The sequence below is a fragment of the Nilaparvata lugens genome, chromosome 4, assembly GCF_014356525.2.
Source record: "Nilaparvata lugens isolate BPH chromosome 4, ASM1435652v1, whole genome shotgun sequence".
NCBI lineage: Eukaryota > Metazoa > Arthropoda > Insecta > Hemiptera > Delphacidae > Nilaparvata > Nilaparvata lugens.
Genome location: NC_052507.1, coordinates 17,499,519 through 17,524,269, shown reverse-complemented (window position 1 = coordinate 17,524,269; position 24,751 = coordinate 17,499,519). Strand labels below are relative to the sequence as shown.

The window sequence follows — 24,751 nt, the reverse complement described above, 5'->3', positions numbered from 1 at the left end:
CTTACGTTGACTTTACTGAGTCTCCTCCTTTGTATACTAAGCGGGGCCATTACATTAGTAGGCTAAGCATTTTTGAATCTTTGATACCAATTTTCAACTATATTTACAAAAAGGGTTTTTTCAAGTTTTGGTTATTACTGTCCATACCAGAAAGTTTTTTAACCAAATATACAAGATAATAAGCTAATTGTTTTTTAAATACCAATTATTAGTCAAAGAAGTAAACAAAAACAAGTAGTGTTCATTTATTAAAAATCACAAGTCATCTTTCAGTTTCCTCAAAAAATAGATTGAACTATCTAAAAACACATCACAGCCTATCCTGAAAACTGAATAGATGATCAATTATGTACGCGATTCCTAAAATTTGGAACTATCATTCTAATTGGAGGAGAAATCTTGCATTTCAAGTTAATTGAATTTCTGCATCGAAATCAAAATTTATTTACAATCGGAAATCGGAATATAGTACTAGTAGGTCTATTTATCATGCTAGAGTAAGTTATTGTCAACGAAACGTTTAAAAATCAAAATGAGTACACGACAACTGAAACAAACTTGAAGACCAATATATTAATCTTCGGCTGAGATAGGAAATTCTTCATTGGATAAAAATATGAAAATAATAGACAAGTATCTTTCTAAATGTAGATTGATAGCCTAACTAGAATATTCTCTATTCTTTGCTACATTTTCAAACACTCAACTTTCAGACTAGTGTTTCTTTTTCATTACAAATACCCTGAAAATCTTCCTTACATGTTTGGTAAAATGGGATATTTTCGACTTCTTAATATTTTTTGCAAGCTTGATAGAACTATTATCATAGCTTTCCACTGTATGATACTCAATCATTTTTTCCTTCCTGATCAACTCATTTGAGTTTGAATTATTACTTGCATAGAAAACTTTGACATTTTCAATTTGTTGGTGTCTAAAATGACAAGTTTTCGAAATTGAAAGTGATTTTCGAAACGTGAGATTTGTTATTAAATAGCATACTTGTTCAAAGTTGCTCATAGTTGGAAAATCTGTTGGAAATCTTTGATATTCAGTTAGAATTTGGTATATCACTTTCTCAATCCAAGGAAATTTTATACTACAAGTGTCTCTGATTTTTTCGATTTGTTTCTTGTTTTCTTCATTATTTTCATGTAATTGTTGTATTTCTCTTCCTTGTTTCATAATTTCAAAATAGGGATTTTGAATATTGATGTTTGAGTTTGTAAGGGACTCATTCGTACTGGTTTGTGAGGATTTTTCACTCGGTGAATTGCGCTCATCATCAATTTCAAATCCATCTAAGCATACATCCAGTTTTATTTCAGGCTCCGATTCAACAGCTTCAGATGTTTGTTGTGGTATACTCAAGTCTTCCACAACATTATCAATATCAACATTATGATTATTTCCATCTGTAATAACAACATTACTGGAGTCTATATTATTAACAACTTTTACATTAAAATTGTTCAACTGGACCGCTTTTGTTTTCAAGTACTCAGTAATTTCAGATAACATTAGCTGCAATCTATCTTCTGATAATAAATTTTCACTTTCCAAACTGGTGTCATTGAATTCAATAGAAATTGTTTTCCAAACCGAATTACTATGAGAAGAAAGGTTTTCGATTTTCAGCACATTATCAACTTTGGGTGTTTCGTCCACGATCATTTGTTTTTGTTTTGCTTTCATTGTTTTATTCTTAGCTCTTTGTTTGTTTTTTTTAGTTGATCGTTTCTCATTTTTCTTTTGCCGATCAAGCGGCTTGAGAGATTTTTGCTTTACTCTTGCATTACTTTCTTCATTCGTTGCATGGCTTCCAAAAACTTGAAGCTTACAAGTTGAAGATTGCGGTTTCTTTAAATATTTCAAACTACTCTCACTCTTTGCCCTTCTATCTAAATCAATACTGTTACACATATAGCTGCATACTTTTCCTCCAGTAACTATAGAGTTTGAAGTGCATCTTGAAACCTCAGAGCCACTAAAAAATGGGTTACCGAAAGAATTCTGATCAAAAAAAGAAGTGCAAGGAATACTACGCTTCAAGAATGGAGAGAAATCATAAGCAGGTGCTTCTAGCATTTGTCTATCATAGACAATGTCTTCTTTCGACGATGAGCTACATTTCATTTTTCGTAAATTTGATGAGCTGGAGGCATCTAGTTTTCTCTTGATAGGAATGCTGCAAGTCCTCAAACGAGATAGCAATCGCTTTTTCATCAAAACTTCTTTTTTATTTTTCCTCTCCGAAGCTGGTATGTAGCTTTTGAAATAAAATATGCGTCTATTCAAAAACTGATTACAATCGTGTTCGATGAGCTCATTGTACAAACATTTTGCAGGAGATTCAGAGATGGAGAAATTTTTTATTTCACTTGAATCTGTGAATAAATAATTCTGTTAGAATTAATGGCTAAAAAATAGATTGTTCTGTGATTTATATAATTATACAATTTAGGGGTAATGGGATCAATAATTATTGAAAAAAGATTTTTTAAATAATTAGTAAAAAAGTATTAAACGAAAATAAAGCAAAATACTTTTCAATTTCTCCATTGTAGGTACCTCTTAAATTGAGCGATGAAATTCTACCTCAACTGTAGTTTCATTCATCTTACATCATAATAATTTTTGCCTTAAAAATTAAACTTTGATTTGCAAGAAAACAAGGTTTTTTCCTGTTTTGGGAAAAATCTACTGTTTCATCAATACCGTACATTGATAAATTCCCTGCTTGGAATGCATCAGCTGGTAACTATTAAAGATGTATTTGCTATTATTCATTATTTTTAAGTAAATGGAGAGGGTAACTATTGAATATGAATATTTGCTAATTACTTATTTTTTATTCCAAATGAATGCAAATGCCCACATATTGAGTTCAAGTTTGTGTGTGAATACAGGGAAGGGCAGAAAAGTAGGAAGGAGTATCAAAGTAAAGGAGTAAAAGAAGGCAATAGAGAAATATAAATGAATGAACAGAAGTACAGTTGTCTGATGATCCGTGTTACTAAGAACTGACTATTACTAGAATATTACCGAGTAAACTGTTAAAATATTCACCTGTTTTAATGGTTTTACAAGGAGTTTCAGGATTTGCTTGCTGATCATGACTGTTATTTTCAGAATGAGCCAGTGATTGAGGTGTATCCTGGAGAATGGTATCTTGATTGCGATGAGATACTATACTCTTATCAATAGTTACATTTTGAGCTGAATCTATGACAAAATTTTCCACTGTTTTGTTGTTTGAAAGTAGTTGGGGCTCTTTTCCACAGGTGGCCGTTTGCAAAGGTACCACATTTTGCAGATTACAACTTATTGGAACCTTCAACTCAGTATTTGTACTTTCATCAATTTCTTCTTCAATACATTCAAGTGTCCTCTTACTTTCCAAACTCTTTGATATAATGGTCTGTGAGTTTTCTTTTAAATCTTCATCATCACTAAGACTTTTTAACTGATCTTTCAAAGATTTTATTTCCTTCAAAATTGAGATGAAATTTATAGAATCAACAACATTACTGTTACCGCCATGTATAGAAGCTACTTTCTCATTGGATCTGGTTCTAGAGTTGTTTCTTTTTGATTTATCGCTGCCCTTTGTAGCCATATCACGTTCAACCCCTCTGTAACTACTTGGTAAATATGTATTCGTTTTTTGAATACTATTATCTTTATAACTGTTTGATTGAGAACCAATAACTTGCTTAGTTTTGTTCTTGCCGTTTTCATCTTTTAATAATAAGGTATGATTATTTTTGACGGTTTCCTTCTTTTTTGAATCTATATTTTTAGTGGATGTGGTTCTTGACCTTCTTTTCATATTTTGAGTTCCTTTCTCATGAGGTCTTGATTTATTGTAAAGAACTGATGATGAATTATTGTTGCCAGGTACATGACCATTTTGCTTTGCAATTTTCTCATTTGAATTGTCAGATGGCCATACTTTTGAAAATAGACACATTTCTGGTTTATTCTGTTTTTCAGACTTATGTTTAGAATTTCTGCCCTTACTAAAAGTTCGAGTAGACTTGGAACACAACTTTTTTTGAGGCAGAAAATTTCTTAAATGTTCTTCCTCTGTTCTTGGAATGTTTTTTCCAGCAACACTGTCAAGTGAAAGCTTTACGTCATCTTGGAAAGATGTCGTGAGGTCGATAACGTTTTGCGTAATTTCTTCACTTTTTTCTCTTGATAAACAATGTTCAATGTTTGCCCTAAAGTTTGTATTTTTGTTTCCTAAAGACGAATGCTTTATTCTGTTTTTATTTTCTTCCCTATCTTCCTTTTTAAATGGAGTATTTTTAGATTTCATTTGTGGTATGTCCCTATTTTGAGATTGTTTCTCTCTTCTACTAATTTGATCAATATCTTTTGTTTTAATACTTTTCCTGAAGTCAGAATACTTTTCCCTTTTATGATGTTTTTCTGTTGCCATATCTCCTCCAGCCCCTGAGTGTTTACGTTTCTCATGTTCTCCACTCTCATTTATAAATTTTGATGTTTTGTAGTGCTTATAATTTTTAGATTGGTTGTAACGACCGTGCTCATTTTTATAATTTTTATTGCTGTATTTGTCTTTTTTTGGTTGAATGGTATGATGAGAATGTTTATGCCTTATACGTCGCCTAACTTTCAAACTTGTTTTTGATTTTCGCAAACTTGTTTTTCTTTCTTTTCTTGTTTTGCTAGCATACTTATTCAAACTCCTTAAAATATCTTTATCACGTACTTTGATTTCCCATGGATAATCATCTAAAGTATTATGTTTGTCTAGAAAATGTTTCCCATCAACTTGTTTTTCGATTTCTTCAGGTTTTTTGAACCAGCTATACCAATTGAAGCTATACTTTAGACTCATTCCTAAATATTTGAATCACTGCATGATATGAAGCAAAATGTTTTCAAAACTTATTTTCAGATTCAATTTAGTATTAGCAAGAATTTCCAACCCCAAAGAGTTATTTACATTAAACTTTTATCAACACACTATTAAAAACAAAGAAATATTAAATTTATAGCTCATCATCCCTATTAAAAATGCCTCCAATTTTGAACCATTTCAAATATTTTAAAGTAAAATAAGAATTAAAAAAAGTTTTGATTCACTTTTAACTCATCACAATTTGACTTCTATACTATTTTGTAAGACAAAATAACATTATTTATATAAATCATGTGTTATTCAGGCTCATATGATAGGAATTTTAACTATATATTTATATGCAAGGTATATAGAAGAATAAATATGGCGTGGCGCACTCACACAACTTTTCTTGCCGTTATAAAAATTGAACACCTAACGCTAGTGTTCACGCACATTTCAAGTCTACTATTCAAAGATCTGAGTCAACTGGTGACAGGAAAATAAAGCTGGAGACACACGAGGTCTGCTATCTCCTTATAGTGAATAATGATTTAATAGAATCAACAGTTGCCAACAGTTTGCAATTGAATAATCACATTTCTCGTATTTCGAGCTTATTTTCAATTTTAGGTGAAAATGTTACTGAACATTAATTGTACAGATTTTCATGCTCAATCTTTTCCACTTGAATTTTTTTGTTTAAATTGTATCTGAAGCCTGATAATTGGGAATCTAAAATCAATCACAGATGGGCTTCTGAAATTTTTACAGATATAGGACTTGTGGCAGTTGATAGAGCTTATCAATGACTATTTAAAGTATAAATTTGATCAAAATCGTTGGAGCCGTTTTCGAGAAAATCGCGAAAACCCCTGTTTTTTGACAACATTTTCGCCATTTTAGCCGCCATCTTGAATTGCATTTGATGGAAATTGTTCGTGTCGGATCCTTGTAGGGGAAGGACCTTAAGTTCCAAATTTCAAGTCATTCCGTTAATTGGGAGTTGTACACAGAAGCACATACACTCGTACACACACATACAGACCAATACCCAAAAACCATTTTTTTGGACTCAGGGGACCTTGAAATGTATAGAAATTGGGGTACCTCAATTTTTTTCGGAAAGCAATACTTTCCTTACCTATGGTAATAGGGCAAGGAAAGTAAAAATTTTCGACTAAATACCGTGTTTATAAGCAGTTGACACGCCTAGGTCTTTTTATAATGATGGTTGTAAGGGTAGGGGGGATGTTCACTATACAGGATAAACAGAAAAGTATCCTTAATTTTAAAACATTGAAGAAACCAAACATATTTCAAAGTTTCCATCTATAACATCATTTAAATAGTTCAGCTTTGGCCAGCCAATCAGGCAAGTGGTATCTCTCTGTGGTTGTAAAATACAACTATTTTTATTTAGGCCTAATTATATTCTACCGCTGTAGTCCAGTGATAAAGTTCTGCTGAATTCAGAAAAGCTTTCTTTTTGTGGACACCGGATTGTGAGGACACATCAAGAAAGTATTCAAACTTCGACCCAAACCTTACATGTTTTGAGAGTGCAATTTTCCTTGAATTTGGCCACATTTTACAAAACAAATATTTAAAGATTTATTGGTATTTTTCATTAATAACTAACGTTACATTTTACAGCAATAGGCTGTGAAAACCAACAACTGATATTATTGTAGAAATGAAGTTTCAAATGTAACTTTTAGATTTCACCACAAAGTTTTGTTTTAAAGAGATTATTTTTTGATTCGCCATCAGAATTGGGGATACTTTCGTGTCCCATCCAGTATTTGCAATACTCTTTAAAATCCCATTGCCCCTTTGCAATATATTTTCGGCCAAAAAAGAACAGAAGATTATTAGCTCAAATTTTTATTGAGACATGACAGTAAAATAAATCACAATTGAATGGTACAAGAGGCGACTTAATATTATAACAACTTATAAAAGAACGTAGTAGTAGTGTTTTTACAATGATTATCGTGGTTGCATACGGTACCGTTCGATCAACTGGGGCTGGCATTCTGGTTGAAATTGACTGAGTAGCCGCCGGTGTTCGGGTCTTGCACCATCTGGAAGTTATTCGTCGACAATCCAAATGGTCGCAGTATCATGTTCCCTAAGTCTTTCAATTTGCCTGCAACAGTAAACTTGTATTGAAATACATTAATATCGGTGACAACTTGAAAAAATATTTTTTTTTAAAGATTATAATAATATTCTTCTAAATATAGCACATAACTAGTATATATAGCACATAACAGAAGACACTTTAAAGTTTGTAATATAAATTAAAACAGGAGACACGAGACATAAATAGATTGAAAACACTTAAAAACTTACATTAGAAATGGGGGAAATTTTCGGAGACTGAGTCTCCTTTCTCAACCGAGCAGACTGCAGTTTTGAATCCAACGGTCGTGTGACCACAGAGTACGCACGGAGACTCAATCGTAGCAGCAGAGACCACAGATTACGCGGTGCAGACGGATGGACAGAAAAAGGGTACAGATTCAGGGGACATTATGGGGTATTTAGGGGGCGGTTACAAACGGGATATTCAAGATTTGAGTGAGTTATGAATAAGGAAAGGTGTAGCTTATGAATTGATAGAAAAGAGGAGATTTAAAATTAAAAATCAAAAAAGAATTAGACTAAAATTGGAGAAAGGAATTGTAGAATTGAACTTGAATGAAATTTATTTTTCATTTTTATTGAACATTTAATATATATTTGATAGCTGTGAAATTTATTATGATATGATGAAATTTATTTCAATTTAATTAAACAGTTGGTAGCTATGGTACTATTGCTGTCTGTTGAGACCAGGACTGGAAGCAGCTCCAAGCACCCAAATAAAAGCAAATTCTTTCGTCTTGACATCTATGGAGGAGGCTGTGGGAGGGAGGGTGTTGAGGACTTTGACTTTGAAGCATTGGTCAAAGTTCTTGTTGTGATCAGAGCCATGGGTGGGGATGGGTAGGGAAGTATTATTTTTAAAGGAAGCCCTGTGATTGTTGATCCGGAGGTTTAGGGCAGTGGTGGTTTCACCTATGTAGAAGGCAGGACAGAAGTTGCAGGAAAGGAGTTAGATGCAATTTTTGGAGATGCAATTACTGGATTGATGGATTTGGTGGGTGTAGTTGGTGATAGGACTGGTAAGGAGATGGAAGAATCAGTGATAGGACAGGTTTTACAGCGGGGGCGTTTGCAAGGTAGGGTACCAGGTGGAGTTGGGATTTCATCAGAGGTGAGTGATTGGTTTTTATTAAAAATTCTTTTGAGGTTGGGAGGCTGTTTGTAAATGAGGGTGGGTGGTTGCTGGAAAAGGTGTTTGATAGAGGGATTGGAGGAGACGACATGGAACAGATCTTTAAGGACAGGTTTGAGGTTTTCAATTCCAGGGAAGTAGGTGGTACAGAGCTTTGGAGTTTGTGGGATTTGGGAATTTTTTGTGGTTGGATTAGTGCCAGTTTTAGAGGAGATTTGTTTCTGTAACAACCTTTCAGGATAGTTACATTTCAGGAGGGATTGGTGGAGTTTTTTGAGGTACTGGTCAAGATGGTGGGGATCACTGCAATTTTTTTGGCCTCGGATTGAAAGGGAACGTGGGAGGGATCGTTTGATGTGGTAGGGATGGCAACTCTCAAAGTATAGGAACTGTTGAGTGTGGGTGGATTTGGTGGAAGTATTGGTGGATAAAGTATTGGAGTTGGAAAGGATTACATTGACATCTAGGAAGTTGATGGAGGATTCAGAAATATTCCAGGTGAAGGAGACAGAGTAGTTGGAGTTGAGTTGATTGAGGAAGTGGGAGAGGGTATCATGTCCATGAGGCCATATGAGACGTTTCTGCAACCCAAATTGGAAGAACTTGCTGAGGAACAAGACTTGGGGGAAATATGGTTTCAGCAGGATGGGGCTACAGCCCACACAGCGCGCATTTCAGTGGATTTGTTGAGAGAAATGTTCCCAGGGCGACTTATCTCTCTGAGGGGGGAAGTGAAGTGGCCGGCACGCTCACCCGATTTGAGTGTCTGTGACTTTTTCCTGTGGGGCTACCTCAAAGAAAAGGTTTTCAAACATCGCCCACACACTTTGGAAGAGCTTAAGGAGAAAATCAGGGAGGAGATTCAGGCCTTACCAGTGGCAATATGCCAAAATGCGTTTGAAAATTTCAAAGATAGGCTACATCAGTGTATAGCTGCTGATGGCCGCCATTTAACCGATATAATTTTCAAAAACTATCACTAAAAACTATTTTTCGAGCTGAATTCAATAAACCAAACCATTTTTTTTAAGTTTCTCCGTTCATTATTTATAACCCTTTCAAACTCGTCAGTCGGCTCTGCCCCACCCTGTATATATATATATAAACAGGGTACACACGACACGGATTAAAAACACTTAAAAACTTACATTTTAACGAGAATTTTCGGGGAGCTGGGCCCCCTTTGTCAATATATAATATATATATATATATATATAATATATATATATATATATTATATATATATATATATATATATGATATTTGAAATACACACTATTTATTCATTTATTCACGATACAAATAACACTGATGTAATAACATTGGTAGATAAAATAATAAGGTAGTACTTGTGCCATTTTTCTTCTGAATTTAGGTGACGACACAGTCCAAGATCAGGTTAGCTATTCATGCTGCACTATTTAAATCTTGAAAACAATTATTATTTTTCTAAACCGTTGACAGAATTACTATTGGAGACTTGAAAGCGGTCTTATTCAGAAGCGGGAGAAGAAGGTCCGCCCCCAGAACTTTTTAGATTATGTTTTTAGGTTATTTGGTAGCAAGGACAAAATCAAAAAAGCTACTTGAGAATTAAAAATTCGAAATAAAAGAGAATTTCATTTATCTTTTAGTCCTGAGAGGTGCCGGTATGGCATACCGGCGCGTACTGTTACAAAAAACTACTGGAAAAAATAGTACAAAAACAAAGATCAGCAACTGCTTCATTCTTACCCATCATTTCAGTTTTCAATTTTTCGTTCCGTTCATTAATACTCTCAGTCAGTTTCTGAAATCACAAAAAAATACTTAAATCAGGAATACTTCAAAATATTTTAATACTTAAAAAACTTACATCAGGAATAATAATTTTTGTACTAATATAATTTAAGAATTTTAATATAAGAAACCAAATCGACCATGCTCTAGTAGATCAACGTCATAAGAGTAGCATAACAGAAGTTAGAAGTGTAAGGGGAGCAGAATGTGGAACGGACCACTCATTAGTTTTGATGAAAGTAGCCCAAAAACTGCAACCCAGAAAAGAAAAGAAGAAAGAAATAGTGCTAACATAGATGTTGGAAAGCTGAAAGATAAACAATTGAGGAGAGAATTCGAGCTGAAACTATAAAATAGGTTCCAAATGTTGCAAGATCTACAACAAATAGAAGAGAATGACATAGAGAGTAAGTGGAACAATCTTAAGTAACGTGTGACAGAAACAGCCAAGGAAATATGTGGGGAAAAGAAAAGAGTCTCTTGAATATAGCCATCGAGGAAGCACTCCAAAAAATTGCAAACAGGGATGAAGGCATAAAAATTGGATCTGGAATCAACACACTAGCGTATGCTGATGACGTGGTAATTTTCGCAGAAAAATAGATGACCTAAGTCAATTAGCAAAAGTGTTCATGGAGGAAGCAGGGAAAATTGGACTAAAAGTAAATAATACAAAAACGAAATATGTACATTTCACAAGAAATCCAGATAACAGAGACCAAGGTCCTCTCCAAGTGACCGGTCAGTACTTTGAAAAAGTAGACACTTTTAAGTATTTAGGCGTTGTCATTTCTGAACAAAACACAGAAGTAACAGAAATACAGAATAGGCTAAACCTTGCAAACATATGTTTTTATGCATGCAACAAACTTATATCTTCAAAAGTGTTATCACATACCACGAAAATTAAAATCTACAAAACTATCAGTCCAATATTGCTCTACGGTGCTGAAACATGGAAGTTAGATAGAAGGGAGGAAGGGAAATTGATTGTATTTGAGAACAAGGTCCTTAGAAAAATCTATGGACCTATAAATGAGGGAGGAGAGTGGAGGAAGAGACACAACAGAGAACTTCGAGACCTTTATAGGGAGCCAGATGTAGTATGCGAGTTCAAGTGTAGAAGGATCAGATGGGCTAAGCGTGTTTTGAGAAGAAAAGAGGACAGCAATCTCAATCAAGTGTTGAAAAGGAATCCAGAAGGACGACGACCGAGAGGAAGACCACGACGGAAATGGTGGAGTCAAGTGAAGGCCGATATGGAGAGAATTGGAGCAACCGAGGAGGTCGCGGAGAATCGAGAGAGGTGGAGGGGCTTTGTTGGTGCGGCTAAAAATCTACTTAGATTTTTAAACAAACAGACCAAAGCCGATCGAGTCGAAACTAAGACTTCAGCTTCACTTCGGTCAATTAAATTGATGAACGAATAAATTCAAGTTTTTAAGAACTTAGGCCGGTTACAGAGCTCAACCGACCGTCAGTGCGTACGTCAGTCGCGCTAGTCTTTTCCATAGAGATTCCATGTATCCGTACAGAGCAGGACTGACGGCACGCACGCGCACGGTCAGGACCAAGCGTTTTATACAGCGTACGAGTACCATCGGTCGACTGTCGCGCTATTGAAACAAATAGAATCTTTCAGAGCTGTACTAATCAGTAGCCCGATCGCAACATAACCAATGTGCTGACACCTCTGCCCGACAATCAGCTGATATTGAATTGAATAGCATAATGAATGAATTCAATTAATAGTGTCATATTTGAGTTCAGAGTTTTGCTATACATTTCTTCAATCATTTCTCAATTTTTTATTGAAAAAATCATATATTATTAATATTATCTACATTTATTTGACCCGTAGCTTAAAGTGACTGCAAGTATTCCCAATGGTGATAAAAGCTCGAAATAACTCATCAAAATTTCTTATGGAGATTCTGAGGTAGTTGAAAAATGTATCTTCAACCCAAGCAATGATGTATATAATGGTCCCTTTGAAATGCTCTTTGGGTGACCATCGGGTGAACTTGATATCTACGTCTTTTAATCTTTCGTTTACAAAGATAATAAGCTGCAATTAAACAATCTGTAAAGGCGTCAATTTTGTGAGTCAGAAAAACCGATGTATGTATGGTCAGGATGGTGCATACGCACTGACGGTCGGTCGAGCTCTGAATGTGTAAAACTGATTCATCGATGCGTACGGTCAGGATGGTACATACGCACTGACGGTCGGTCGAGCTCTGTAACCGGCCTTATCTAATCTTGTCATGCCGTATCAACACCCATCTTGAAAGGTTGAAATACGTGTCTGTCTTCGAAGTGCAATTTCTTTAGCGACCACTCTTCGATTCTAAACGCTCGACGGCAGTATTAGAGACTGTGATCTATTATTGTATAGTCTATATAATATATTGATATAGAATCATAGCAACTAACTAATAGTGATACATCAACTAATAGCAGCCGCACGGCTAGAATCATAGAGTCGTCACTAAGAAATTGCACCTTTACATTCAATCTCAGGAGTTGCAGTTTACAATAAATAAATAGAGATAAATTCAATTTAAGAAATAACTTACTATGCTAAATACGCCCTATCAAAGTGTAATTACTTTAAAATCGTTAGGACTTTGAACAATTTTATTTCGAAATTAAATTTTAAACACTTGTAGTGAAAAGTGTACTTACTATTAGAAGTGATGGTCGTTTCGACCTGGTGTAGGTCATCATCAGACTGAAGAAACTAACTCTAGTGTCAAGGCCATGTTAGCTTCTTCAGTCTGACGATGCCCTACATCAGGTACAGACGACCATCACTTCTAATAGTAAGTACACTTTTCACTACATAACTGTTTAAAATTTAAGTTTAAATGGATATGCAAAACACTAATTGTATTTAAGTGTTTAAAATTGAAAATTGAAAGTTTGAAATGAATACTGAAAAAGAATGGATATGCGACACAGTACTTGTATTCCTTTTTCCAACTCACTGAATATCTACCGGATGACAATTTATGCACCCATCTAGTATTTGTATGTGTACACAAAATAGATTGTATGGTACATTTATATAGAGTTATTCTATCAATATTCACCTTGCTAGCTAGTATGGCTTCTCTGTGGAGAGGGTCGGTTTCTAACACTTTGTTATAATCTGCAAGAGCTTCATCCAATTTGTCTGTGTTTTCGTACAATTTAGCTCGTCGCAAATACGCTCTCACATAGGATTGGTCCAATTCAATTGCTTTTGAGCAATCTTTTATGGCTTGCTTATTCAGGTCCTGGAATTGATAAATATTAATATGAGATGTGTGCAATAAATTTTCAATTCAATTTATTTATTTCACACACAATACAAGTTTGATACATATTAACAAAAGAAAACATGCAAACATCTTCTATGTTCAAGGAGGAATCCATCTATGTTTAAGGAGTAGCCTACAAGGTGAAACCTGTGCGTAGACCTAAGATAAAATCAACGAATAGATTAAAGAAGCAATATAAACAAGATAACAAAAGGATTATCAAATTTTCCATGACGAAACACTTTATAATAGCTTTATTGAAGTTGAGACACTTCAACAAAGGGATTATTGAATATATCTAGAGATCGATAAGTTGATATTATTACGATTCAAGTATTACATAATCAATAAATGCCATTCAAAATTCAAAGTTTCGAAACATCTAGATAGTAGGCTCTATTACAATCAATATCCATATCCTCGAACACTGATACAATTATAGTTCTCAAACGTGTCTGAAATGCATTGAAAAAGCAATGTGGGAAGCGACAATAATTAATAAAAGTGGAAACATATATTTTAGAAGCACAATTATTTGGAGAGACGCATTCAGGTTTTAGGGAATGCTTGAAAAACTGCTATAGTGAGATTCACTACGGCACACAGCAGCAGACAGGCGAATGAAAGTTCCTCCTTAGGTGGTTGAATGTTACAGCGCACACAGACATCCGTCTGTCAGCATGTCTGCAAGCAGATGTTTGATACCTCTCCGTCTTATTTTTTTTACTTTATCCGTCTTCCCAGCAGTTCTGTGGCTGCAGGAGTCGTCATGATTTTAAGGATTATCTCCTGTGTATGTAGGTATGTTCATCTACATATTCATTTATGTAGTAGTATGGCCGGTCAGTCAAATATCCTCTGGGCTGTTTTGCGAAAACTCTATTTCCTGTGATTGATTTCAGGTTTTCAGGTAGCAAGTTGTAGAAAAAAGACCCCGCATATGTTGGGGATCTGCTATATTTTCTTAGTCGGTGTTGAGGTAGATTTAGGTTGTGTTGGTTTCGCAGGTTGTAGCTGTGAAGATCCGATCTTAGTGTGGGATTTGTGTTCCTTGCTTGCTCTATTGATTCAAAAATGTAGAGCGATATGACTGTCAGAATTTTGCTGCTCTTGAATAGGTCTCTGCAGTGCTCAATCCTATCCATTCCTAATACCGTTCTTATTGCTCTTTTCTGGATTCTCAGTATTCTTCCAAGGTTGGTTTGTGCTGTTGAACCCAAGCCGCAACGCCATAACGAAGGTGCGATGCGAATAGTGAGTGATAGGCAATAAAGGCAGTGCCTTCATCTGTGATGTGTCGTATTCTTCGGATCACATAGGCTGCTGAAGATAATTTCTTGCTAAGGTGGTCTATATGGTGCTGCCATGTCAGGTGGCTGTCTATTTGTATGCCAAGGAATTTTGTGGAGCTTTTTGTCATTATGTTGTCATCTATATGTTCCGTTGCTGCGCCATTTCCTGTAGGTGTGAATTTGAGGTGGACTGTTTTGGTTTTGTTCATAGTTAGTTGTAGTCTATTGCATATTGAGGTTACTTCCTCTATTGCCGGTTCGATTATATTTGTTATTGGTGTGGTCTTCTCAGATGGGATAAGTATTGTGGTGTCATCCGCAAACAAGATGCACTTTTTCTCACTCTGTAGCTCCTTTGGAAAATCATTTATATACACCAGGAAGAGCAGAGAGCACAGTATGGATCCCTGGGGTACTCCTCCGGTCACTGGGCGAAGTGAAGATTTGTAGGTAGTGGTGAAGTTGTTGTTATGGTGGTCAATCTCCACATACTGTAGTCTTTCTGATAGGTAGTTCTCGATCCATTCAAGTACCTTACCCTCAATTCTCAACTTTTTCAATTTTAATTTTAAGATGTTCCAGTCTATGGAGTCGAATGCTTTTTGCAGGTCTATGAAGAGTCCAGTGGCTGTTTTGTGCGCTTCCCATATGCTATTTATGTCGTTGCATAGTTCTGATATAGCTGTAGTAGTGCTAAGACCCCTCCTGAACCCATGTTGTCTCACAGTCAGTACTTTAGAATTTCGCCCGTGATGTCATCGTGGCCAGCAGAGTTGTTGGATTTGAGTCTTGGAAGTAGATGGTCCAGTTCTTCTTTAGTAATTTTCCTGAATTCGCAGAGTGCTGGTATATCAAATTTATTTTCTGGGTTGTGAGGCATTTCGTTGGCTGTAGTAGTATTTTTTCTGGGTGAAGTATGTGTTTAAAAAGTTACTGGTAGGGGTCTGTTATTTTCTTTTCATCTGTTATCAGGCAAAGGTTTTCCTGTACATAGATTGTACATTGTCTGTCTGCTGCTCCTGTGTGCGATCACCTTATCTGTCACATTCCTTATAAAAAATCAATGTTGAAACTCATTTTTAAAACTTAATACATTGAATAAATCTAATCTTATTTACTAGATGTTGGTCAGTCTTACATCCGACACCCAACTTTACCCTTTTGGAAAACATCTCGTGCGTAAATAAAATGTTGTGCACGCGAAGCGAACTAAACTTCACCATACTTCAAAATAAGAAATGGTTTCCACCTTATACTCCTAACCTTCCCAAAATTTCAAACACGGCAAAAGTATGAGATTCTCGATTCCTGAGAGATCTGAAAATCAGTTTTGAAGTAGACATGTCTTGGATGATAATTATTATGTAGTATAGTAGTAATGTACTTTACCTGACTCATCCTTGCAGCAGCCCTGTTAGCATAGAGGACCGATCTGAACTGGCTGGAGGCGAGGGGACACACATTCAGTGCCTTTGTATAACTGCTGGCCGCTTCTTCAAATTCGCCAGTTTTAAATTGTTCATTACCATACACTTTCAACTTTTCAGCTTCTGCTTTGCGACTCTGTAATAAGTAGAGCCAAATTATTCATTGCTGAAGAGCATAAATAAAAATAGTAAATTGCTTTGTTTAGTATACATTGCAAGATGTCTAGTATTGCTGCATGATAGTAGAGTAATTGATACTCTTCAATTTCACTTTCCATTACAAGCTGAACGTTAATGAATAAAATTGAACACTTTTCAACGACATATGAGTTTAGTATGAACATAGTAAAGAACAAATTTGAAACTTGGAAGAATAAAATTTACTTGAAAACTCTGTTTTGACGAGTTTGAATGAGTCTCTTTTGCGCAATATATTACAATGTTTATTAAAGAATGATAACTATAATTACGAGCTACTGAAAATCTCAACTTCTACTATGGAATTCTGCAATACATTTAAAAACATTAATTTCAATTGCAGAATAAAAATAGTCTATTATCTACTGATGAACAAGCAATGGTACTTTCCTTGATAATATGGTAATTAAATGGTGATTTCCTCGGAAACAATCATTGATATCGAAAAATTTTACTTGTGTAACGATATTTCTGTTTCGATCGATTTAACAATATGCAGATTAAAAAATGGAAATATATGAGGTGGCAACCGTGAATAATGAAAATTGATTATCCAATATTGTCTGAGTATAAAGATGGATTGACTCTAGTATTGTCTAGTGCATGATCCAAACTGGAGATAGACCAAAGGAAACTAGCTTTCTTAGAAAAGGAAATAGTTTTCAGCTATTACTTAGGCTAGCAATCATAGGCTAGAGGTAAAAAATAAACAGAGCTCGATTTTCTAACAATAGTGGAATACAACCTTATGAAAAGAAAACTCTTCTCATCTCGTTACCTGGAGAGTTGTAACTACACAACATACGGGGATCTAATAACTACACAACACGAATTATTATGGAAGTTATTTTCATTGTATTTTATTCAAAAACGTTGATACTGCTATCTCCTCGACCTCAAGTATTAAACTATTTTCATTGCCAAAATATTGATCCACTAACCATCAACGAGTTATTGATATACGAACGAACGATTAATGCAATTCTAGTTTTGAAAAATAGAAGATACAAACAGTGAGCGAGAGTGGGGCAGGTCATAAAATGGGACATTATCTCACGAGGAAATGTATCCACATGTAGGCATTAGGAATATTGGTAAGGAGACCGAAAATCGATACCAATGTTTCCGTTAACAGGAAAGTAGAAAAACAGTTAAAAAGTAGTAAAAAACCAACCTTTCTTTCATCTTCTGTGCTGTCTTCATCGAGCTTCTTCAATTTGTCCTCATCAATTACGTCATCTGGAAACTCTTCATCAGACTCATCGTCTCTAGCGGTCACTTCGGTTTTACCATCATCACCAATATTTTCAAAAGAGTTCAAGTCGTTTGATGCCTCGGGTACGTCGTCATTAACTGGACTCTTTTTGTATTGCTCATTGTTTTGATCACTCTCTGGATTGCCAGCACTAATGTTACCTATTCCCTTGACCAGTTCATCCACTATATCTTCGTTAGACGGAATCCCTGATTTACTCTCTTCCAAACTCTTTCTTCTATTCGATTCGGACATAATTCCCACCTGAAAAAAATTGAATCTATGAAAGAGCCACAATAATAGTCACGACAATAATAGTCACGTATTTTGATTTATTATTTATGAAGGTTGAGGTATATTCAGCTCAGTCTAGCTAAACTATACAGTTTGCTCAATTTCCAAGAATTTTAGAAGCTTTACAGTTTTAAAATGAAAAGATATTCGGAAAATTTATTTTTTTTAGTAATGAAATTTATATTATATTATTAAGAAATAACACCTTCTTGCAATGATGAAGCAGAAGATGTAATATATATATATATATATATATTTGTAGCACTCAACAGAAAACACTTTAAAGTTAAACATACACTAAAAGTTAAAACACTTTTAAGACACTAAAGTTAAGACACTTTTAAGTTAAAACAGACACTAATCCAACCACAAAAAATTCCCAAATTCCACAAACTCCAAAGCTCTGCACTACCTACTTCCCTGGAATCGAAAACCTCAAGCCTGTCCTTAAAGATCTGTTCCATGTCGTCTCCTCCAATCCCTCTACCAAACACCTTTTCCAGCAACCACCCACCCTCATTTACAAGCAGCCTCCCAACCTCAAAAGAATTTTTAATAAAAACCAATCACTCACCTCTGATGAAATCCCAACTCCACCTGGTACCCTACCCTGCAAACGCCCCCGCTGTAAAACCTGCCTTATCACTGATCCTCCCATTGCCTTTACCAGTCGTATCACCAACTACATCCATCAAATCCATCAATCCAGTAATTGCATCTCCAAAAATTGCATCTACCTCCTTTCCTGCAACTTCTGTCCTGCCTTCTACATAGGTGAAACCACCACTGCCCTAAACCTCCGGATCAACAATCACAGGGCTTCCTTTAAAAATAATACTTCCCTACCCATCCCCACCCATGGCTCTGAGCACAACAAGAACTTTGACCAATGCTTTAAAGTCAAAGTCCTTGCCACTCTCCCTCCCACAGCCCCCTCCATAGATGTCAAGACGAAAGAATTGGCTTTTATTTGGGTGCTTGGAGCTGCTTCCAGTCCTGGTCTTAACAGACAGCAATAGTACCATAACTATCAACTCTACACCAACTGTCCAATTAAATTGAAATAAATTTCATCATATATAAGAAATTTCACAGCTATGAAATATATAATGAATTTTCAATAAAAATTAAAATGAAAATAGAAATAAAAATAAATTTAATTCCAATTCAATTCTATAATTCCATTTTCTAATTTTATTCTACTTCATTTCGGATTTCTAATTTTAAATCTCCTCTTTTCTATCAATTCATAATCTACACCTTTCCTTATCCATAACCCACTCAAATTTGAATCCCGCTTGAAATAACCCATCATGGCCCACCATCTGATCCCATAGTGCTCCTTCAATCAGTGCGCCTCCGTTCGTCTGTGCTCTGTGGTCACGACCGTTAGAATGTTCAAATCTCACCACTTCACTTCCTGGTTGATTGACAAAGGGGGCCCAGCTCCCCGAAAATTCATTCAATCATTAAATATAACACAACTTTCATTAAAGTACCACAGGCTAGAGCCCAAAACAGTTCCAATTTCAAATTCTAATTTATACGACAGTCAAAGTGTAGTTAGGTTATGTGTCACTTTCACATTTTTTAATTACACACTGCAATTTACAATCCAATAACTAACAACCTAAGACTGAATAGCTTGTAGTACTCAGCAACATTCCTCTTCCACGTCTCAGGAGACAGAAAATTGCTGCCAGAGAGTTGAGTGAGATAAGAAATATTCCAGAGTTTCCAATCTATAGTTACATTTGGTAACCCCCTTTATAATGCTGATGTAGCTATGCATTGTTATTTACTAGCCATTAGTTTAGTTGCTTTTTCGAGTCAGTCTGTTGCCAGAGCTCGTAGAGCGTACATCGCTTATAACCATGTATTAGATGTATTAGTATGTTGAAATAAATAACTCTTTTTAAAAAGCCGGTTGGTTATTCCAGTTCCTTAACTGGCGCCCGAACCACCCTCGCGCAGTTTTCCGATGTTGTTCGTTTGACAATATTAGTTTTCCGATTCGTGTCGCGATCGCTTATTTCGACTTTGAAAAGGAACCTATCGGAGGACTAAGTGAGGTGAACCTTCAACTTCAACGGAACTTCTACACGGGATAACCACGCCACCGGACTCCTTTCATCTTGGCAACCACACTGGCAGACTCTTTCCGGAACGCTTTCATCCAACAACCGGAAGTAAATCCAGTTCTTACCATTGCTGCTACTGTAAGTAACGAATGAATTCTTCTACCTCAGCTTCACTTTCTTCTGCTTCAAATCAACTCATCAAGCCCTCCAAATTAGACTCTTCCACTATGGCAACTATCCCCAAACATCTGTTGGACTTTATTCCCAAGTTCGATGGGACACCTGATAAAATTCCCAAATTTCTCAGATCCATTGAAGAACTTTTCAGACTTTACTGTAATGATGCTATCGAAAAACTCAACGTGACCAGAACCACTGGCTTTTGTATACCGCTGCACTTCACAACTTAGAAGGCACAGCTGATAGCGTAGTTAAAAATAGTGAGTGCTCCAATGTAATCGAACTTATTCAACTCATAAAGAAACACTTTTCCGATAAACGTACTGTTCCAGACCTCATAGCAGAGATTGCTATCATGAAAACTTTTCAACATGAACATCCCCTTGACTTTCTTGACAGACTAAACGAAAGAACTTATGTGTTACAGGACACGATGATACCAATCCTACTTCTCCTGTTGCTGGCCCCAGCAGCACCTTATGAAATGATTGATCTGAGCAAATCCTCCGGTGTTGCTCCCATTAAAATTCAGAACTCCTTTATTGTTAACACGACATACACATATGTTCATAAAATAAGTACTAGCTATTTAAGATTAGAATTAAGTAATATAGAAACATTTATTGATTTTTTAGCTAATAAGGATATTGATAAGAGTCGCCTAAGCATAATGAAATTAAATTTAAAGTATACAAAGAGTAAATTAAATCAAATCCAATCAATTAATTATAGACAAAAACGAGGCCTTTTTAATAGTGTAGGATCTGCACTTTCTTGGCTCACTGGTAATATGGACGCTAACGATAATGAACGATATGATAAAATTTTACAAACTGTGCAATCAAACGAATACCATCTTAGTAATAATGTAGAAAAACAATTTGCTGTTAATCATAAATTAATGGAGGAATTCAACAATGAAATGAAAACAATACGATCAAATAATATGAAAATCAGTAATTACTTTAATTCATTGTATAATGAATCAAACAGAATCGAACTTAATCAGCAATCCTCATTGTTATTTGACTCTCTCTTGCTTTTAAATAATAAAATTTCTGATATTGTAACAAGCTTAGAATTTTGTAAATTGAATGTACTCCACTCGACTATTATTTCTCACGATGAACTTTTTCTCATGCACCGAAATTCGAATTTTAGCTTCATTTCAAACGATGTCAGTGTAATATGGAAACTCAGCAAAGTCCATTGTGCAATGTTTAAAGACCACATTTCTTATTTCATTGAAGTACCGCTACAGTCGGCAATTTATGAAACATTTTTCCTGTTGTCATATCCTGTCATTCAAGAAAATGAAATTGTAACAACAATTGTACATCCTTCTTTTGTACTCCGTAATGATAAATTATTTTTTGGAACTTGCGAACTTATCAATGATAATTATTATTGTAGTAATATAAGTCGTATTGAAAATTTATGTATTGAACAATTGTTGGATGATAGAGATTTAAATGGATGTAATAAATTAGTTTTAAAAGATGGGTCTTCTTTAGTGAAATATATTAACATAATTGATAGTTTTATATTATTAATGTAAGTTCATGTATAATTTACAGTTCTGCCAAGAAGAAAATTGTTACTCTCTTTCCAAACAGAAAAACTAAATTGTTAAAAATTGATAACTCAGAGACTTTAATTGGATATTACAGACCAAACATATTTTGGGAAAATGAAGTTATTGTGCCAACTAAACTTATAGAAAATAAGAAGATTTCTAATTTTAGTTTTGATGAAGTAGACAATAGAATCATCTATATTGTTGTAATTACTATATTATTTATTTTGGTTGTAATTTTATTGATATTCATTTTTATTAAAATAATTTGGCAAAAACTGTCCATTTCTAACTCAAATAATTGTAATTCTGGCGTGTATCCAAGATTGCCATGTAACTAATACTTAATTTTTGTACTTGGACTTAATACTATTTTATTTTTGAAGCTGAGGGCAGCTTCACACTTGGGGGGGAGGAGTTACATTTGGTAACCCCCTTTTATAATGCTGATGTAGCTATGCATTGTTATTTACTAGCCATTAGTTTAGTTGCTTTTTCGAGTCAGTCTGTTGCCAGAGCTCGTAGAGCGTACATCGCTTATAACCATGTATTATATGTATTAGTATGTTGAAATAAATAACTCTTTTTAAAAAGCCGGTTGGTAATTCCAGTTCCTTAACTTATGACGACTTACTTCAGGACTTCCCAGCGCCATTGAGACTTAAGTCTAGAAAACTAGCTTGGATTTACCCTCACAGCCTAACTGAATACAAGGTGGGGAAAAGAAGAATACTTTTTTATTAATTTTGATTTTATATTGCTGAAGGCAGATGAGATAAACTATGTATACAACCAAACAACTAGATAATTAGGCATCCCAAAAAAACCAAACAACTTCTTGAAAATTAGTTTGACCGGATCTTGATGATCTGTTGAATAGTTGGCGAGTACGTCAACTCTTCTTGGTCAATACAGAGGTCACATAAGTGGATGGTTGTATCCAATTTATTAGTCATGGCTATGAGAGAAGCACAGAAGAACAAATTGCACAGCAAGATAAGATTGAAATCAGTACTCAAATCTTCTTTTTACATAGACATTTACCACCAGATTGTCTTTATCTAATTTATAAACCATTGTCAGAATCCATAATTGGTGGATAGTCAAATCTTCTTTAATGAAGATACTTGTGATCTGTGACACTGCCATCATGATCAAGTATAGTGTGGTCTGTTTGACAAGTGATTTTTCATTTCTCATGCTGAAATATACTGACTGACGCGATCTATCCAGGAATGGCCTGGCCTGGTCTTTGATGGAGATATTGAATATGGGATATGGGCGTAGAGGTCAAATAAAATATTAATGTACCAGCTTTTGTAGATGGTGTGGCAAGTACTGCAAAAGCATGTTGACATAAAATCTCTAACCAAACTGTTAAAAAAAACATGACTCCTAAACTAAATTAGTGCTTTAAAAAAACTCAGACGGGGAGTGATGCGCCGCAAGTCGTATTATTGTGTTCCAAGTCCAAAGTTGCATCAATACCTCGATTGGAGTTGTGTGCGGCGCTCTTGTTGGCGTAGCTTATGAACTCGGTGGTTCGTAAGCTACAAGAACAGATATATAACTTGAATAGCAGATATATTTGCTAATCATCTAGAAGAAATCTTTCAAACAAAAAACAAAGGGAAAGGCTGGAAAACTCAAAAATAGAAGATTATGAATTTATTCAAGTAGTCTACATAAACCTAGATGATACCAACTATTTCAAGTGAAAATTCAGATAATCTGGAGATAAAACTGGGTGGGTGTGACAGGTACGTGTACGCACAAGCTGCAACAATTTTCTAAAAATTGTATTTTATATCTAATTCATGTTATATTTAGGCTAGAGTATGGAATCTTGCTCAGGGGACATTCAGCTCATGTTAAAGACATATTTCTTCTACAGAAGAGGGCACTATGAACATTGACATAGTGATTTTAAAGGTTCGAACCCACTAGAACGTACCAGACACGGACCGTGTCAGACCATGCCAGGCACGTAAAATAACAACTATGCCCACTACAACGGATCAACAGCGTTCTATGCCAGTACATTACGCGTATGGTACGCGTATGGTACGCGTATGATACACGTATGATGCCCGGTCAGAAGTTGTTGGGAACGCGTCAGTTAGCAAGAGAATGTAGCGGTGAACTGGTTACCAACGCGGTGCATGCGCGGTTACAACGGGGTTTGCAGGCGTCACGTGCCATGCAAGGAGCGTTCCGTCACAGACAAAATATACTGGCTGACAAATGTTGACCTGGACGTGCATGGCACGCTCCGTGCTTGGCCGGTGACGGAACGGTCTAATGGGTGTATTACATATCAAATGATGCAAAGAATATTTTTTTGCATGTGTCGGTACGGGCACGGTCATGGTATGATACGTTCTAGTGGGTTCGAACCTTAATGCCTACTAAACACCCATCTTTTGTCGTCTGGGGCCTACACACAGTCTATGAACAGTATATCTTGGCATCCCTTCTGTGTCCTGTATGTCAAGACTCATCAGGCATCCTTTACCGTGAGAGGTCAGATTCATGCTCACTGAAGAAGAAGTAGGGCGAATATTGACGTACCTAGATGTAAATGGAAGATCTAGTCAAAAATGCTGGCAAGAGAGATGTAATGATAATGAAACATAGACTAACATTGAGAGGGTTGGAGATACACAAGATTGACTCAGCTAGAGGCTTTTTATAGGTCAAATATCCACTTGGACTTAATATGGATGGTCTTTGAATCAAGTGTTATGTTAGCCAGTAACTATAATAATAAACTATTAAGAAAAGGTAAACAATTTAAAAGAAGATGAAGAAAATACGATTATGAAGATGAAGTGGCGTGACATGACAACCTATAATAGAACTGATCAAAATAACACTTACTCAATTAAGATCCGATTATTACAAAATCCGATGATTTTGAATGTAGCAATGAATACATCAACCCAGAAGAAATGATCATAGACTTAAATTCAAAATATAAAACAACAATAATAAAAATGTATATATTCTATGAAATTGATAGAGTATTTTAGGTTAAATAAATTCCAATTGTTTCTGAGCCTCTGAAATCAAACAGGCAAACAGCTGATTTCATGAAGTGACATAAATCACTAGAGTAGCCAAAGAGTTGATGACTTGGTTAAATTTCAAAAATGGATAAATTTTGAAATTTATTCAGAAAAATAACATAGGAAAGCATAAGAAC

General features: G+C 35.3%; 2 protein-coding genes across 2 annotated transcripts; both read right to left on the bottom strand.

Annotated features, from left to right (window-relative positions):
• Positions 1–227: 227 nt before the first annotated feature.
• Positions 228–5,140, bottom strand: LOC111063243 (MATH and LRR domain-containing protein PFE0570w). The gene is made up of 2 exons (XM_022350382.2): positions 3,070–5,140; positions 228–2,387 (listed from the first exon to the last, which is right to left on the bottom strand). Exons 1-2 carry the CDS (start codon positions 4,868–4,870, stop codon positions 715–717), a joined length of 3,474 nt encoding a protein of 1,157 aa, XP_022206074.2. The 5' UTR covers positions 4,871–5,140; the 3' UTR covers positions 228–714.
• Positions 5,141–6,744: 1,604 nt separating this feature from the next.
• LOC111049863 (tetratricopeptide repeat protein 1) lies at positions 6,745–24,662 on the bottom strand. Its single transcript, XM_039426783.1, has 6 exons — positions 24,427–24,662; positions 17,335–17,679; positions 15,925–16,098; positions 13,034–13,219; positions 9,894–9,948; positions 6,745–7,025 (listed from the first exon to the last, which is right to left on the bottom strand). Exons 2-6 carry the CDS (start codon positions 17,668–17,670, stop codon positions 6,895–6,897), a joined length of 882 nt encoding a protein of 293 aa, XP_039282717.1. The 5' UTR covers positions 17,671–17,679; positions 24,427–24,662; the 3' UTR covers positions 6,745–6,894.
• Between the last annotated feature and the right edge of the window lie 89 nt (positions 24,663–24,751).